General features: G+C 37.8%; 1 protein-coding gene across 1 annotated transcript in view; it reads left to right on the top strand.

Moving 5' to 3' along the window:
• The window catches only part of LOC149781244 (von Willebrand factor A domain-containing protein 8-like), a 203,976-nt gene that overhangs the window by 93,936 nt on the left and 92,822 nt on the right, over positions 1-17,218 (top strand). Inside the window, exon 27 of the mRNA XM_089935327.1 lies at positions 3,804-3,918. Within this exon, the coding sequence (XP_089791453.1) occupies positions 3,804-3,918 (115 nt within the window). The remainder of the gene's footprint in view (positions 1-3,803; positions 3,919-17,218) is intronic.

Raw genomic sequence — 17,218 nt, 5'->3', positions numbered from 1 at the left:
TAGCTTCAAATTGATGTGTGATTCCTATCTACCATAAGATATGTCCACCATTAAGAAACACATAAACATCTGTATCTCACAGAAATGGAATCTGACCAATATTGACAAAAACATCCAGGCACTGAGGTTTTCCAACATTGGACAAATTATGCTAATTTACCATCAAATATGGATGAGGGTTGCCACAGACAGAAACCTTGAAACAATTGTATTTATAATATATGTAATCAACAGCATTGGAAGAAATTTCTCCACAAATTTTGTGGCCAGAATCTCTTGCATTTTGCCGATGTCAGTAAAGTGAGTGATCTCAGTCTCCATGGCCTCTTGTTTTTCTTTGTGACCAGGAATTAAATGTCATAATTTCTCTAATTTCACTTTTATTTCTTCTCTGAAACAATACTGATGCAATGCTGTTCAGTTGTTTATAGCAAGTTGTCATAAAAAATAGCAAATTTATTAATGTTTTATTTTATTCTACTTTTTTATTATGTTAACTGAGATTTGGGCATTTAATATTTTGAGGGTTAGTTGATTGATTATTATATCAAATTAGCCTTTGAAAGATGTTAACTGTTGTTGAGAATTTACCCAGACATGTAAAGTGGAAAAGAGCAACTCTAATTTTGTACTAAGTTAATTGTAAGTTGAACATAGATGAATATATGTAGAACGAGATGAGATCTTGTTGGTTTAATCAAAACACTGCTCAGTAGATGAAATAAAAAAGGATTTTACCTGCACAATGGAATTTGGCAAAATAATTTAAGATGAGAAACAACAAAACATAATGGTTTTTCTATACCTTCAAGAAGGGTAAATCTGTAGTTCAAAATTATACATGGTATGTCTGTTTCTATTGATGCTCATGCTCAGTGAGTTATACATGGTTTGTCTGTTTCTATTGATGCTCATGCTCAGTGAGTTATACATGGTTTGTCTGTTTCTATTGAAGCTCATGCTTAGTGAGTTGTACATGGTATGTCTGTTTCTAATGATGCTCATGCTCAGTGAGTTATACATGGTTTGTCTGTTTCTACTGAAGCTCATGCTTAGTGAGTTGTATGTGGTATGTCTGTTTCTATTGATGCTCATGCTCAGTGAGTTATACATGGTATGTCTGTTTCTATTGATGCTCATGCTCATTGAGTTGTACATGGTATGTCTGTTTCTATCGAAGCTCATGGTCATTGAGTTATACATGGTATGTCTGTTTCTATTGAAGCTCATGCTCAGTGAGTTATACATGGTTTGTCTGTTTCTAATGATGCTCATGCTCAGTGAGTTGTACATGGTTTGTCTGTTTCTGTTGAAGCTCATGCTCAGTGAGTTGTACATGGTATGTTTGTTTCTATTGATGCTCATGCTCAGTGAGGTATTCATGGTATGTCTGTTTCTGTTGAAGCTCATGCTCAGTGAGTTATTCATGGTGTGTCTGTTTCTGTTGAAGCTTATGCTCAGTGAGTTATTCATTTGAAATCCATCCATACCAGTATACACCAGCTGTCACATGATCAATATCCGGTGACTGCATAGTCTTTCAAATGCTGATGGATTTCTTATGAATTACCATATATACTTCTTAGATGAGTCCAACTTAAAACTGCACGTACCCAGATGTGCCGTTTACAGATCTGAGTCTGTGCTGTTTGTTAGGAGTAATCAGTAGAACAAACAACATAAACCTTGATCTGAAGGTGCATTATGCTACAGCAGATCAGGATCTTTGTTGTTTTTGTTTGGATTACACTAATAATTGAGTATATATGGTAATGGATCAATTAGTCAATTCATCACAGTTCACTTGCTCCTTGACCAGTTTATTTGTCAAAGAACACTGTTACATCACTTTCCTTTCTTTGTCTCTATCTCTATCAAGCTAACCTCAGTGTTATCCTCCTGGGTCAGGCAGATGAATGGTGCTATAAGGTGAAGAACTAGGACTTTGAATAGGGCCATAGGTTGAAGAACTGGATTTTGAATAGGGCCATAGGGTGAAGACTAAGGATTTTGAATAGTGCCATAGGGTGAAGAATTAGGACTTTAAATGGGGACATAAGGTGAAGAATTAAGACTTTGAATAACTTGCTTTGTGGTTTTTAGGATCACCTGATTTGGATCACATTTGGAATACAACCATACTACACACTTTATTCCATTTTAAAGTGATGTTTCCCCCTGGATCTTGTGACTGGCCCATATTTTAGAGGGCAGGGCGTAGTGCCTAAGGCAACATTAAGACTTACCATTTCTTTTAACCGATGTTGTTGTCACTGGTGCATTTGATAAAATAATGTTACCAGAGTTGTTGGCATTGTTTCATTTGATAAAATAATGCTACCAAAATTGTTGTCACTGTTGCATTTGAAAAGATAATGTTAGCAGTGTTGTTGTCAATGTTGCATTTGCTAAGATAATGGTCAGAATTATGTGAAAATTGTTGGCATCAATTTCTAATTGATTAATTATATAAAAAATATTTTATTCTTTAACAACATTATTAAATAATTGGACACTTACAATTTTGGATATTTTAATTTATTTTTTACATGTGCAATGCATTTTGTAAGTCAGTTAAATGTTTTCAGAATCTTCAGTTCTTTTTTACTTTATAGAAATCATTTCAGCATCACTGATTGTACAATTATCATGAATTATCAGATAGACAGTTGTGAAGCCAAAACATGAACAAAGGTCTAAAGTTGAAACTGATTTTCATATTTGGCAAAATGTAATCAGATATGTTATGTTTGTTATTATTATGATGCTTAATTACTATAATTTAATATTTGGGGAAAAATAAAGTTTAAAATTACTATTGTATGAAAGGTAAACAATTGTATTTTAGATGTTAAAAGAATAGATTTCCAGCATTGAACAACACATGAGTTCAAAACAAAATGTTGTCAAACAGAAATGTACAAATATATGCATGGCTTTACCATGATGATGATTCTTCCAGTTATTAGATTATATTCAGTTGTTAAAACAATCAAGTTATTCATTCTAAATATCAGGGGCCCCGAGTGGCCAAGTGGTTTAAAGCACTCACCATTGCGGATCACTGCCATCTCATCTCTGTCTGCATAGGTTTGAGTCTTGGGCTTGGCCAATGTTGGTATGTGAGAAAGCTTGCCAGTATCTTTTAAATTGGTGGTTCTTTCCTGGGTTTTCCTGGGTTCTCCTCCACCATTTATGATTGCTGCCGTGTATAGCCTATCTTGTGCTGAAAAATGGCATTAAACTTTATAACAACAACAACAATATTCTAAATATCAAATAAATGGAAGGGTCATATGGTAGTTTTATTATTATCCATAAATCTTCAAAAATTATGTTTAGCTAATATCAGATTTGTATAATTTGCAATATATGTACAGTGTTCCTCACTAGAAAGCTCCTCAGAATACTTCCTCCCCTCATATAATACAGATGTGGTATGAATCCGGTTAGGCTGGTTCAGTTTTGTTTTATTGTTAAATAATTTTGTTTCACTTGATTTTAGTTTTTGGCTGATATGAACCATATATAATGTGGTTTCACATTGAATTCATTAAATAACCTGATTTTCATACATTTATACCTTGTAATGACTCAGCCTTTTTAGAACTTGTAGAAATCATGTATTTATACTTTGTTATGCCACAGACTTGTTAGAACACATCAAAATTACATATTTATACCTTGTTATGACACAGCCTTGTTAGAAAACACCTCATAATATAGTTGCTTCACATGTAATATGGGTAACTTATATGGCTGTTATGAATTATGTTATAGACAGGAATGTAATCTCTTGCCAGGTTCCCACTACCCAAGTTTGAGCTGCAGGGTCAATGGAAAGTGGTAAACCAGGGACGCAAGAGGAATATAGCCCTTATGAGTCTGCCTGTAGAAACCAGACCATTGCAGATTAAGGTAAACTATTTCTCATTGATAGTTCAATAGAATCTGCTCAGGTAAAATATACAAAGGCTTGGCTATTGAACAGATGTTAAATATTAGATAAGAAAATGAAAATGTTGGAAATTGAAGTCTTCATATTTTTTTTATATTAACATAGAATTATTATATAGTTCAGAGTATTATCATATGGAACAGAGTATTATTGTATGGTTCAGAGTATTATTGTATGACACAGTATTATTGTATGGAACATAGCATTATTGTATGTTTCAGAGTATTATTGTATGGAACAGAGTATTATTGTATGGAACAGAGTATTACTATATTGTACATAGTATTATTATATGCTAAATTTTTTCCCCGTTAACTTTACTTTGTCAGAATTGTTCAGTATTCACTGATACTGAACACGTGCGACAATACACATATAGCATTCATGTGAATAAAGGAACTACTTTCTATTGTAACTGGTCCTATGCAACTGCAGTGTTATGCTCATATACATTGTTAACACAAGCTTCAGACCAATATCAACATGGTATTATGACCCATGTGGACCAGTCTTGGAGAATCCCATGCTGCATGTACACTTCAGTATTGGCTGTTGTGATCTTTCCCTTAAAAGTTTGGTACTGGTCCGTGGGACCTGATGTCACCCAGCCATGTACCTGACCCATTCTAGTCTCAGCATAAAAGTCTCAACTTAGTTGGGTGTGATGATTGGCCCCCCTGTTATGTCCAGTCCCAGACCAGAGATGCAGACATCTGATAATTGATATGCCAGTAGCTGGTAAAGGAAAGTAACATTTCCATTGGTCAGAATGTTACCATGTGATCAAAATGAATTGCGTTTATTTCTCTATGAACTGTAAGGAGAACTACTTTTCTAAGAATACCCACTTCTATAAATAGAGTCACGTGTACAGCATAAGATAAACACTGCCAGTGAAGGCAGACATGAAGTAAGCATTAAAGGAAAAGAACATTCTAACAATTTTTAAAAAAATAATAATTGAATAAATTTGCCTTCTGTTGGTTGAAGGACTGGTATTATGATGACCTTATTGCAATAAATAGCAACGCAACAGAAAACCCCAAACATGTATTACTATGCTCAATTAAATTTCTGTTTTTTAATGATGCAAAAAAAATAACGCAACGAATAAATGAAATTTCAATTATAAGAGTTTAACATTTTTTCTGAGTTTATCATGGTATAAACTGTCAGTTGCCGACTCAGACAGCTTACATAACACCCTTCGGGCTGTGTGAGTCAGCAGCTGACAGTTTATACCACGATAAACTCAGAAAAAAATAATGTTAAACACTTAAATATCTAACCTTGCTATGTCCATCACCATCTTTGTCATGAACACGGTGTGACTGACATCAGATTTGATGATCAATTGTCTTAAAATATTCAGTGCAGATCACTGGACTTTGCCATGAACTGTCCTGGCCTAATCAGGATTATGAACAGTCTGGTGATTTCCTTTTCCAGAGACATTACACCCATCTCAGACTTTAGACAATGCTCAAAGCAAACTATTGCATTTACCATTTCCCAGTGTGGATGGACTCCAAGCCTCATGGACTATCAGGGGAAGTCTTTGGGAGTTAGTCTCATGTGTAATTCGTATAATGAAAAGGGCAGCTGAATATTCACTTCCCAGTTTGTTTCCAGCTGCTTCGTGACTGCTCCGGTGGCCTAGTGGTTAGAGCGTCCGCCTTGGAAGCGGTAGGTTGTGGGTTTGAACCCCAGCTGAGTCATACCAAAGACTTACAAAAATGGTACTAACAGCTGCCTCACTTGGTGCTCAGCATTAAAAGCTTAGTGTTAGGACTAGTCGGCCTGGTGTCAGGATAATGTGACTTGGTGGGACATCATGCTACATGTCTGCAGCATGATGTCCCAGTGCTACACATCACTATAAACTGCCACACTGCAGACATTGTAGCGATATGACAGAAAATTTTTTAAAAGCTTTTCAAATCCTAATCCTAATCCAGCCCCTTCGTTTCGCATTCATTTTGTGCAGAGACATTCCTTTCTACCCATGTTCACACAGCTCAGAGACCACCACCAATCATCCCTTTGTCTTTCAGTCATCTATTCCTTGGTTGCATAGGGAGATATGGAAACAGGTCATCAGGGAAGAAAGGCTGACATGGCCACAGCAGCACAGAACCCCACCATAATTTTCCAAGATGACCAGAGAAATAGGAGAAATGAAGGACCCTCCAAGACATGCCTGATGAGGAACCGTATCTATTTCCTTTGCTACTAATCAGTTTTTCAGAGTGAATCACAACAGGGCACAGAGAGAGAAGGATTGATTTTCACTCTAGACCTCAGCCTCCTTCTCACAGAAAACATCCACCACTCAGGCTGAGACCCTGAAGTCAGTACTTGGTACAATTCAGGAAGGAGATTTCGCAGTCTACTTAGGTGTATACCATTATATCATAATTACTGGTCTACCTGAAATTCCTACCATTCAGTTTCAGGAACGTTATATACAAGTTTAGAGTTCTCTCTTTCAAGTTTAATCTTTAACTCTTAAACAAAGAGATGTCATGCACTAAGATTAAATTCTGAATCAAGTTTACCACCATCATAAACAGATCTTCAAAATCATTGAAATGGCATCTTCCATCTGCTTAGGGAGTCAAATATCAGCCATGTAATTTCTTCTGTCTTGGATCTTTTAAATTTAGCTGATGATCTTATTTACAGCCATAAGGCAGATGATCCCAGTGAAAACCAGATTTTGCCAAAAATGATCAAAGTTTTGGGTTAAGTTAGGTTTCATTTCAGCAAATGAGAGGTATCTTACGGCTTTTACTGAAGATTCTATTACTGAAAATCATGATTTGAAGGACATCTTCATGACTGGCTGGGGTACCCAGCACCTTTTCAGAATATTTCATGCACATTAACCTCCAGGAGGTAAAACTCTTTGCAAATGCTTTTCAATCTTTGCATGAGATGCTATCTGGAAATGGTGTTCTTACTCTTTCCAATAATTTTGCTGATCTCAGTTATCTCTAAAGGCAAGAAAAGAAAAAAATCCCCAGATCTCTTCTTTTTTCTCTTTTCTCCAGTGATGTTGTTATCAATACATCCACAAATTAAAGTCTGCATCATTTTGAAAATGATCACTGTACTTATGGGCAGAATCAAATGATTTGCAAAGAATGGTCTTCAGTAAAATCTGTGTCCATTGGGGATGTCTTTCCAATAAGGTAGAATGCCAAATTCCCAACCTTTGTCCCTATAGTCCCAAAAAACCTTGGCAATCACTAAAATGAAACAGTCTCAATGCATATACCTTTCCCCCCACCACTTAAATTGCTCCCCTCAGGTGCAATAAATCATGGATGAAAGATCTCCCGAATCATGCAGTAGAGATTTCCATGAAAATTAAGTCATCTCTATGTCTGCTGAAATCACCACACATGTATGTTTTTCATCATAACCAGGAAATGATAAATCTACATGCCTGGTTCATATCAATCATGCATGTACAAATACATTTTCTGCAAACAGATAGACAGAAATTCTACTTTGAAAGCTGATGAAGGGAAGTGGAAATTTATCACCCAGTAGTGTGAGCAGAGAAACTTCACTCCTTTGGAAGCCATGGCATATTGTTAACTTCTTTCTTTGCCTTTTGGACAAAAAAAGTTAGCCTCAATTACAGCTTAATCAATGGCTACCATTCCATAATTTCCAATACATTTTACCATCACAGAAGGAATGACATAGGCCAGAACTAAGACCTATTTACACTTCTTGCCAATTTCGGTTTGTTTTGATGCAAGCCTTATTTCTTTGTCAGAAGTGATACCTTACTTAGGTATTAGTGTGGCTGAACAAGTAATCCTTTGAACTGTTGTCTAAAGCCTTGTTTACTGACCTCTGATTCAAGACCTGGTCCCTAATCACTCACATAATAAATGAAATGCATGCCTTACAAATTGACATAAAGAACTTGCAGTTTCATAATGATGGATCCTGATTTAATTGCCAAAAGAACAGCTGAAATAATTTAATTTGAAACTGTAGTCTTTTTTTCGGACTCTTCTTCCCAAGAATCTATTCAGGACCCCATCAGAGTGGTACCTTAAATGTACTGAGCCAGTGCTTATTTGTATGACTCAGTAAAGGGATGATATACTCAGACTTTTTTTATTTTGGATTTATTGGGTTATCTTCCGAGACTATAAGGAATTAACCCATGACCATATGAATTTATACACATATCAGCTCATGACGTCAGGGCAGATGATACTAGCCTGGCATTTAATAAACAAAACTGTTCACTGGCTGACATTATTCAAACTCTGGCAGAGATCTAATACAATATTTTCCAGCATCTTTCTGAGAACCCTTGCATTTCAGAGCTGAAATTGAATTAGTTAGGGTTATACAAGCATACCAACAGGTTGCCTTTTCAGGTCCCTTAGCAACTTCATAATGATGATATGCTTTACTCTGCTTCTACTGAATTTCTTGGATTTAATTTTCTGATCACATCCCTTCATCAGTCCATGCTGTCCATTGTTCATATCTCATATAAGACTCATAGATGCTTTCTATACTTTAGGAGACTGGAATCAAGGATTGTAAGTTCCTTCATGTTGTAAAGGTTGTTCTATTGTACAAGTATTATGCATTAATTGGATATTGTATTTGAAGAAATTATTTTTTTGATCATGCTTATTTGATCATCATAAGGCAAGCCTTCCTCAGAGTTAACTGAGGAAGAACTTGCATTTCATTCCCAGTTGTACTCAATGACACTAATTCACCAGTTGACACTGGCAAGCAGACACCAATCCCCCAGTCATCACTGATAAGGGGGCCCGAGTGGTCTGCATGGGTTTGAGTCTTGGGCTCGGCCAGTGTGGATATGTGAGAAAGCTTGCCGGTTCTTTCTGGGGTTTTACTGGGTTCTTCCTCCATCATTAATACTGGCCACCATGTATAGCCTGTTTTGTGCTTTAAAATGGCGTTAAACACTATAGCAACAACAACAACAATCTCTGATAAGCAGACAAGGTTTTAGGACTTATATTGCCAAAACAAGCCTGAAGATGTGGTTAATGTTGATTTTTGCCTGAGAGGGTTGAATTTGCCAAAGGATGTGGTTAATGTTGATTTTTCCTGGAAGGGATGGATTTGCCAAAGGATGTGGTTAATGTTGATTTTTGCCTGAGAGGGTTGAATTTACCAAAGGATATGGTTAATGTTGATTTTTGCCTGGGAGGGATGGATTTGCCAAAGGATGTGGTTAATGTTGATTTTTGCCTGAGAGAGTTGAATTTGCCAAAGGATGTGGTTAATGTTGATTTTTGCCTGAGAGGGTTGAATTTGCCAAAGGATGTGGTTAATGTTGATTTTTGCCTAAGAGGGTTGAATTTGCCAAAGGATGTGGTTTAATGTTGATTTTTGCCTGGGAGGGATGGATTTGCCAAAGGATGTGGTTAGTGTTGATTTTTGCCTGAGAGGGTTGAATTTGCCAAAGGATGTTGTTAATGTCGATTTTTGCCTGAGAGGGTTGAATTTGCCAAAGGATGTCGTTAATGTTGATTTTTGCCTGAGAGAGTTGAATTTGCCAAAGGATGTGGTTAATGTTGATTTTTGCCTGAGAGAGTTGAATTTGCCAGAGGATGTCGTTAATGTTGATTTTTGCCTGAGAGAGTTGAATTTGCCAAAGGATGTGGTTAATGTTGATTTTTGCCTGAGAGAGTTGAATTTGCCAAAGGATGTGGTTAATGTTGATTTTTGCCTGAGAGGGATGGATTTGCCAAAGGATGTGGTTAATGTTGATTTTTGCCTGAGAGGGATGGATTTGCCAAAGGATGTGGTTAGTGTTGATTTTTGCCTGAGAGGGTTGAATTTGCCAAAGGATGTCGTTAATGTTGATTTTTGCCTGAGAGGGTTGAATTTGCCAAAGGATGTCGTTAATGTTGATTTTTGCCTGAGAGGGTTGAATTTGCCAAAGGATGTAGTTAATGTTGATTTTTGCCTGAGAGAGTTGAATTTGCCAAAGGATGTAGTTAATGTTGATTTTTGCCTGAGAGGGTTGAATTTGACAAAGGATGTGGTTAATGTTGATTTTTGCCTGAGAGAGTTGAATTTGCCAAAGGATGGGTTGAATTTGCCAAAGGATGTGGTTAATGTTGATTTTTCCTGGAAGGGATGTATTTGCCAAAGGATGTGGTTAATGTTGATTTTTGCCTGAGAGAGTTGAATTTGCCAAAGGATGTGGTTAATGTTGATTTTTGCCTGAGAGGGTTGAATTTGCCAAAGGATGTGGTTAATGTTGATTTTTGCCTGAGAGAGTTGAATTTGCCAAAGGATGTGGTTAATGTTGATTTTTGCCTGAGAGGGTTGAATTTGCCAAAGGATGTGGTTAATGTTGATTTTTGCCTGAGAGGGTTGAATTTGCCAAAGGATGTGGTTTAATGTTGATTTTTGCCTGGGAGGGATGTATTTGCCAAAGGATGTGGTTAGTGTTGATTTTTACCTGAGAGGGTTGAATTTGCCAAAGGATGTTGTTAATGTCGATTTTTGCCTGAGAGGGTTGAATTTGCCAAAGGATGTCGTTAATGTTGATTTTTGCCTGAGAGAGTTGAATTTGCCAAAGGATGTGGTTAATGTTGATTTTTGCCTGAGAGAGTTGAATTTGCCAAAGGATGTCGTTAATGTTGATTTTTGCCTGAGAGAGTTGAATTTGCCAAAGGATGTCGTTAATGTTGATTTTTGCCTGAGAGAGTTGAATTTGCCAAAGGATGTGGTTAATGTTGATTTTTGCCTGGGAGGGATGGATTTGCCAAAGGATGTGGTTAATGTTGATTTTTGCCTGAGAGGGATGGATTTGCCAAAGGATGTGGTTAGTGTTGATTTTTGCCTGAGAGGGTTGAATTTGCCAAAGGATGTAGTTAATGTTGATTTTTGCCTGAGAGGGTTGAATTTGCCAAAGGATGTGGTTAATGTTGATTTTTGCCTGAGAGGGATGGATTTGCCAAAGGATGTGGTTAATGTTGATTTTTGCATGAGAGGGTTGAATTTGCCAAAGGATGTGGTTAATGTTCATTTTTGCCTGAGAGGGTTGAATTTGCCAAAGGATGTAGTTAATGTTGATTTTTGCCTGAGAGAGTTGAATTTGCCAAAGGATGTGGTTAATGTCGATTTTTGCCTGAGAGGGTTGAATTTGCCAAAGGATGTCGTTAATGTTGATTTTTGCCTGACAGGGTTGAAGTTGCCAAAGGATGTGGTTTAATGTTGATTTTTGCCTGGGAGGGATGGATTTGCCAAAGGATGTGGTTAATGTTGATTTTTGCCTGAGAGAGTTGAATTTGCCAAAGGATGTGGTTAATGTTGATTTTTGCCTGAGAGGGTTGAATTTGCCCAAGGATGTGGTTAATGTTGATTTTTGCCTGAGAGGGTTGAATTTGCCAAAGGATGTGGTTAATGTTGATTTTTGCCTGAGAGGGTTGAATTTGCCAAAGGATGTGGTTAATGTTGATGTTTGCCTGAGAGAGTTGAATTTGCCAAAGGATGTGGTTAATGTCGATTTTTGCCTGGGAGGGATGGATTTGCCAAAGGATGTGGTTAATGTTGATTTTTGCCTGAGAGAGTTGAATTTGCCAAAGGATGTAGTTAATGTTGATTTTTGCCTGAGAGGGTTGAATTTGCCAAAGGATGTGGTTAATGTTGATTTTTGCCTGAGAGAGTTGAATTTCCCAAAGGATGTAGTTAATGTTGATTTTTGCCTGAGAGGGTTGAATTTGCCAAAGAATGTGGTTAATGTTGATTTTTCCCTGAGAGGGTTGAATTTGCCAAAGGATGGGTTGAATTTGCCAAAGGATGTGGTTAATGTTGATTTTTGCCTGGGAGGGATGGATTTGCCAAAGGATGTAGTTATTGTTGATTTTTGCCTGAGAGGGTTGAATATGTCAAAGGATGTAGTTAATGTTGATTTTTGCCTGAGAGGGTTGAATTTGCCAAAGGATGTGGTTAATGTTGATTTTTGCCTGAGAGGGTTGAATTTGCCAAAGGATGTCGTTAATGTTGATCTTTGACTGGGAGGGATGGATTTGCCAAAGGATGTGGTTAATGTTGATTTTTGCCTGAGAGGGTTGAATTTGCCAAAGGATGTGGTTAAGGTTGATTTTTCCCTGAGAGGGTTGAATTTGCCCAAGGATGTGGTTAATGTTGATTTTTGCCTGAGAGGGTTGAATTTGCCAAAGGATGTGGTTAATGTTGATTTTTGCCTGAGAGGGATGGATTTGCCAAAGGATGTGGTTAGTGTTGATTTTTGCCTGAGAGAGTTGAATTTGCCAAAGGATGTGGTTAATGTTGATTTTTGCCTGAGAGGGTTGAATTTGCCAAAGGATGTGGTTAATGTTGATTTTTGCCTGAGAGGGTTGAATTTGCCAAAGGATGTAGTTAATGTTGATTTTTGCCTGAGAGAGTTGAATTTGCCAAAGGATGTCGTTAATGTTGATTTTTGCCTGAGAGGGTTGAATTTGCCAAAGGATGTGGTTAATGTTGATTTTTGCCTGAGAGGGTTGAAGTTGCCAAAGGATGTGGTTTAATGTTGATTTTTGCCTGGGAGGGATCGATTTGCCAAAGGATGTGGTTAGTGTTGATTTTTGCCTGAGAGAGTTGAATTTGCCAAAGGATGTGGTTAATGTTGATTTTTGCCTGAGAGGGTTGAATTTGCCCAAGGCTGTGGTTAATGTTGATTTTTGCCTGAGAGGGTTGAATTTGCCAAAGGATGTGGTTAATGTTGATTTTTGCCTGAGAGGGTTGAATTTGCCAAAGGATGTGGTTGATGTAGATTTTTGCCTGAGAGGGATGGATTTGCCAAAGGATGTGGTTAGTGTTGATGTTTGCCTGAGAGAGTTGAATTTGCCAAAGGATGTGGTTAATGTTGATTTTTGCCTGGGAGGGTTGAATTTGCCAAAGGATGTGGTTAATGTTGATTTTTGCCTGAGAGGCTTGAATTTGCCAAAGGATGTGGTTAATGTTGATTTTTGCCTGAGAGGGTTGAATTTGCCAAAGGATGTGGTTAATGTTGATTTTTGCCTGAGAGAGTTGAATTTGCCAAAGGATGTAGTTAATGTTGATTTTTGCCTGAGAGAGTTGAATTTGCCAAAGGATGTGGTTAATGTTGATTTTTGCCAGAGAGGGTTGAATTTGCCAAAGGATGTGGTTTAATGTTGATTTTTGCCTGGGAGGGATGTATTTGCCAAAGGATGTGGTTAGTGTTGATTTTTGCCTGAGAGGGTTGAATTTGCCAAAGGATGTTGTTAATGTCGATTTTTGCCTGAGAGGGTTGAATTTGCCAAAGGATGTCGTTAATGTTGATTTTTGCCTGAGAGAGTTGAATTTGCCAAAGGATGTGGTTAATGTTGATTTTTGCCTGAGAGAGTTGAATTTGCCAAAGGATGTCGTTAATGTTGATTTTTGCCTGAGAGAGTTGAATTTGCCAAAGGATGTGGTTAATGTTGATTTTTGCCTGAGAGAGTTGAATTTGCCAAAGGATCTGGTTAATGTTGATTTTTGCCTGGGAGGGATGGATTTGCCAAAGGATGTGGTTAATGTTGATTTTTGCCTGAGAGGGATGGATTTGCCAAAGGATGTGGTTACTGTTGATTTTTGCCTGAGAGGGTTGAATTTGCCAAAGGATGTAGTTAATGTTGATTTTTGCCTGAGAGAGTTGAATTTGCCAAAGGATGTGGTTAATGTTGATTTTTGCCTGAGAGGGATGGATTTGCCAAAGGATGTGGTTAATGTTGATTTTTGCATGAGAGGGTTGAATTTGCCAAAGGATGTGGTTAATGTTGATTTTTGCCTGAGAGAGTTGAATTTGCCAAAGGATGTGGTTAATGTTGATTTTTGCCTGACAGGGTTGAATTTGCCAAAGGATGTGGTTAATGTTGATTTTTGCCTGAGAGGGTTGAAGTTGCCAAAGGATGTGGTTTAATGTTGATTTTTGCCTGGGAGGGATGGATTTGCCAAAGGATGTGGTTAATGTTGATTTTTGCCTGAGAGGGTTGAATTTGCCCAAGGATGTGGTTAATGTTGATTTTTGCCTGAGAGGGTTGAATTTGCCAAAGGATGTAGTTAATGTTGATTTTTGCCTGAGAGGGTTGAATTTGCCAAAGGATGTGGTTAATGTTGATTTTTGCCTGAGAGAGTTGAATTTGCCAAAGGATGTGGTTAATGTCGATTTTTGCCTGGGAGGGATGGATTTGCCAAAGGATGTGGTTAATGTTGATTTTTGCCTGAGAGAGTTGAATTTGCCAAAGGATGTAGTTAATGTTGATTTTTGCCTGAGAGGGTTGAATTTGCCAAAGAATATGGTTAATGTTGATTTTTCCCTGAGAGGGTTGAATTTGCCAAAGGATGGGTTGAATTTGCCAAAGGATGTGGTTAATGTTGATTTTTGCCTGGGAGGGATGGATTTGCCAAAGGATGTAGTGAATGTTGATTTTTGCCTGAGAGGGTTGAATTTGTCAAAGGATGTAGTTAATGTTGATTTTTGCCTGAGAGGGTTGAATTTGCCAAAGGATGTGGTTAATGTTGATTTTTGCCTGAGAGGGTTGAATTTGCCAAAGGATGTGGTTAATGTTGACTTTTGCCTGAGAGGGATGGATTTGCCAAAGGATGTGGTTAATGTTGATTTTTGCCTGAGAGGGTTGAATTTGCCAAAGGATGTGGTTAATGTTGATTTTTGCCTGAGAGGGTTGAATTTGCCAAAGGATGTCGTTAATGTTTTTTTTTGCCTGGGAGGGATGGATTTGCCAAAGGATGTGGTTAATGTTGATTTTTGCCTGAGAGGGTTGAATTTGCCAAGGGATGTAGCTAATGTTGATTTTTGCCTGAGAGAGTTGAATTTGCCAAAGGATGTGGTTAATGTTGATTTTTGCCTGAGAGGGTTGAATTTGCCCAAGGATGTGGTTAATGTTGATTTTTGCCTGAGAGGGTTGAATTTGCCAAAGGATGTAGTTAATGTTGATTTTTGCCTGAGAGGGTTGAATTTGCCAAAGGATGTGGTTAATGTTGATTTTTGCCTGAGAGAGTTGAATTTGCCAAAGGATGTGGTTAATGTCGATTTTTGCCTGGGAGGGATGGATTTGCCAAGGGATGTGGTTAATGTTGATTTTTGCCTGAGAGAGTTGAATTTGCCAAAGGATGTAGTTAATGTTGATTTTTGCCTGAGAGAGTTGAATTTGCCAAAGGATGTGGTTAATGTTGATTTTTGCCTGAGAGAGTTGAATTTGCCAAAGGATGTGGTTAATGTTGATTTTTGCCTGAGAGGGTTGAATTTGCCAAAGAATGTGGTTAATGTTGATTTTTCCCTGAGAGGGTTGAATTTGCCAAAGGATGGGCTGAATTTGCCAAAGGATGTGGTTAATGTTGATTTTTGCCTGGGAGGGATGGGTTTGCCAAAGGATGTAGTTAATGTTGATTTTTGCCTGAGAGGGTTGAATTTGCCAAAGGATGTGGGTAATGTTGATTTTTGCCTGAGAGGGTTGAATTTGCCAAAGGATGTGGGTAATGTTGATTTTTGCCTGAGAGGGTTGAATTTGCCAAAGGATGTGGTTAATGTTGATTTTTGCCTGAGAGGGTTGAATTTGCCAAAGGATGTGGTTAATGTTGACTTTTGCCTGAGAGGGATGGATTTGCCAAAGGATGTGGTTAATGTTGATTTTTGCCTGAGAGGGTTGAATTTGCCAAAGGATGTGGTTAATGTTGATTTTTGCCTGAGAGGGTTGAATTTGCCAAAGGATGTCGTTAATGTTGATTTTTGCCTGGGAGGGATGGATTTGCCAAAGAATGTGGTTAATGTTGATTTTTGCCTGAGAGGGTTGAATTTGCCAAAGGATGTAGCGAATGTTGATTTTTGCCTGAGAGAGTTGAATTTGCCAAAGGATGTGGTTAATGTTGATTTTTGCCTGAGAGGGTTGAATTTGCCCAAGGATGTGGTTAATGTTGATTTTTGCCTGAGAGGGTTGAATTTGCCAAAGGATGTAGTTAATGTTGATTTTTGCCTGAGAGGGTTGAATTTGCCAAAGGATGTGGTTAATGTTGATTTTTGCCTGAGAGAGTTGAATTTGCCAAAGGATGTGGTTAATGTCGATTTTTGCCTGGGAGGGATGGATTTGCCAAAGGATGTGGTTAATGTTGATTTTTGCCTGAGAGAGTTGAATTTGCCAAAGGATGTAGTTAATGTTGATTTTTGCCTGAGAGGGTGGATTTTGCCAAAGGATGTGGTTAATGTTGATTTTTGCCTGAGAGAGTTGAATTTGCCAAAGGATGTAGTTAATGTTGATTTTTGCCTGAGAGGGTTGAATTTGCCAAAGAATGTGGTTAATGTTGATTTTTCCCTGAGAGGGTTGAATTTGCCAAAGGATGGGCTGAATTTGCCAAAGGATGTGGTTAATGTTGATTTTTACCTGGGAGGGATGGATTTGCCAAAGGATGTAGTTAATGTTGATTTTTGCCTGAGAGGGTTGAATTTGTCAAAGGATGTAGTTAATGTTGATTTTTGCCTGAGAAGGTTGAATTTGCCAAAGGATGTGGTTAATGTTGATTTTTGCCTGAGAGGGTTGAATTTGCCAAAGGATGTGGTTAATGTTGACTTTTGCCTGAGAGGGATGGATTTGCCAAAGGATGTGGTTAATGTTGATTTTCGCCTGAGAGAGTTGAATTTGCCAAAGGATGTGGTTAATGTTGATTTTTGCCTGAGAGGGTTGAATTTGCCAAAGGATGTCGTTAATGTTGATTTTTGCCTGGTAGGGATGGATTTGCCAAAGGATGTGGTTAATGTTGATTTTTGCCTGAGAGGGTTGAATTTGCTAAAGAATGTAGCTAATGTTGATTTTTGCCTGAGAGAGTTGAATTTGCCAAAGGATGTGGTGAAGGTTGATTTTTGCCTGAGAGGGTTGAATTTTCCCAAGGATGTGGTTAATGTTGATTTTTGCCTGAGAGGGTTGAATTTGCCAAAGGATGTCGTTAATGTTGATTTTTGCCTGAGAGAGTTGAATTTGCCAAAGGATGTGGTTAATGTTGATTTTTGCCTGGGAGGGATGGATTTGCCAAAGGATGTGGTTAATGTTGATTTTTGCCTGAGAGAGTTGAATTTGCCAAAGGATGTAGTTAATGTTGATTTTTGCCTGAGAGGGTTGAATTTGCCAAAGGATGTGGTTAATGTTGATTTTTGCCTGAGAGAGTTGAATTTGCCAAAGGATGTAGTTAATGTTGCTTTTTGCCTGAGAGGGTTGAATT

This window comes from Sinohyriopsis cumingii, chromosome 15 (assembly GCF_028554795.1).
Source record: "Sinohyriopsis cumingii isolate HCF-2022 chromosome 15, ASM2855479v2, whole genome shotgun sequence".
Classification (NCBI taxonomy): domain Eukaryota; kingdom Metazoa; phylum Mollusca; class Bivalvia; order Unionida; family Unionidae; genus Sinohyriopsis; species Sinohyriopsis cumingii.
This window is presented reverse-complemented; position numbering and strand designations above follow the sequence as displayed.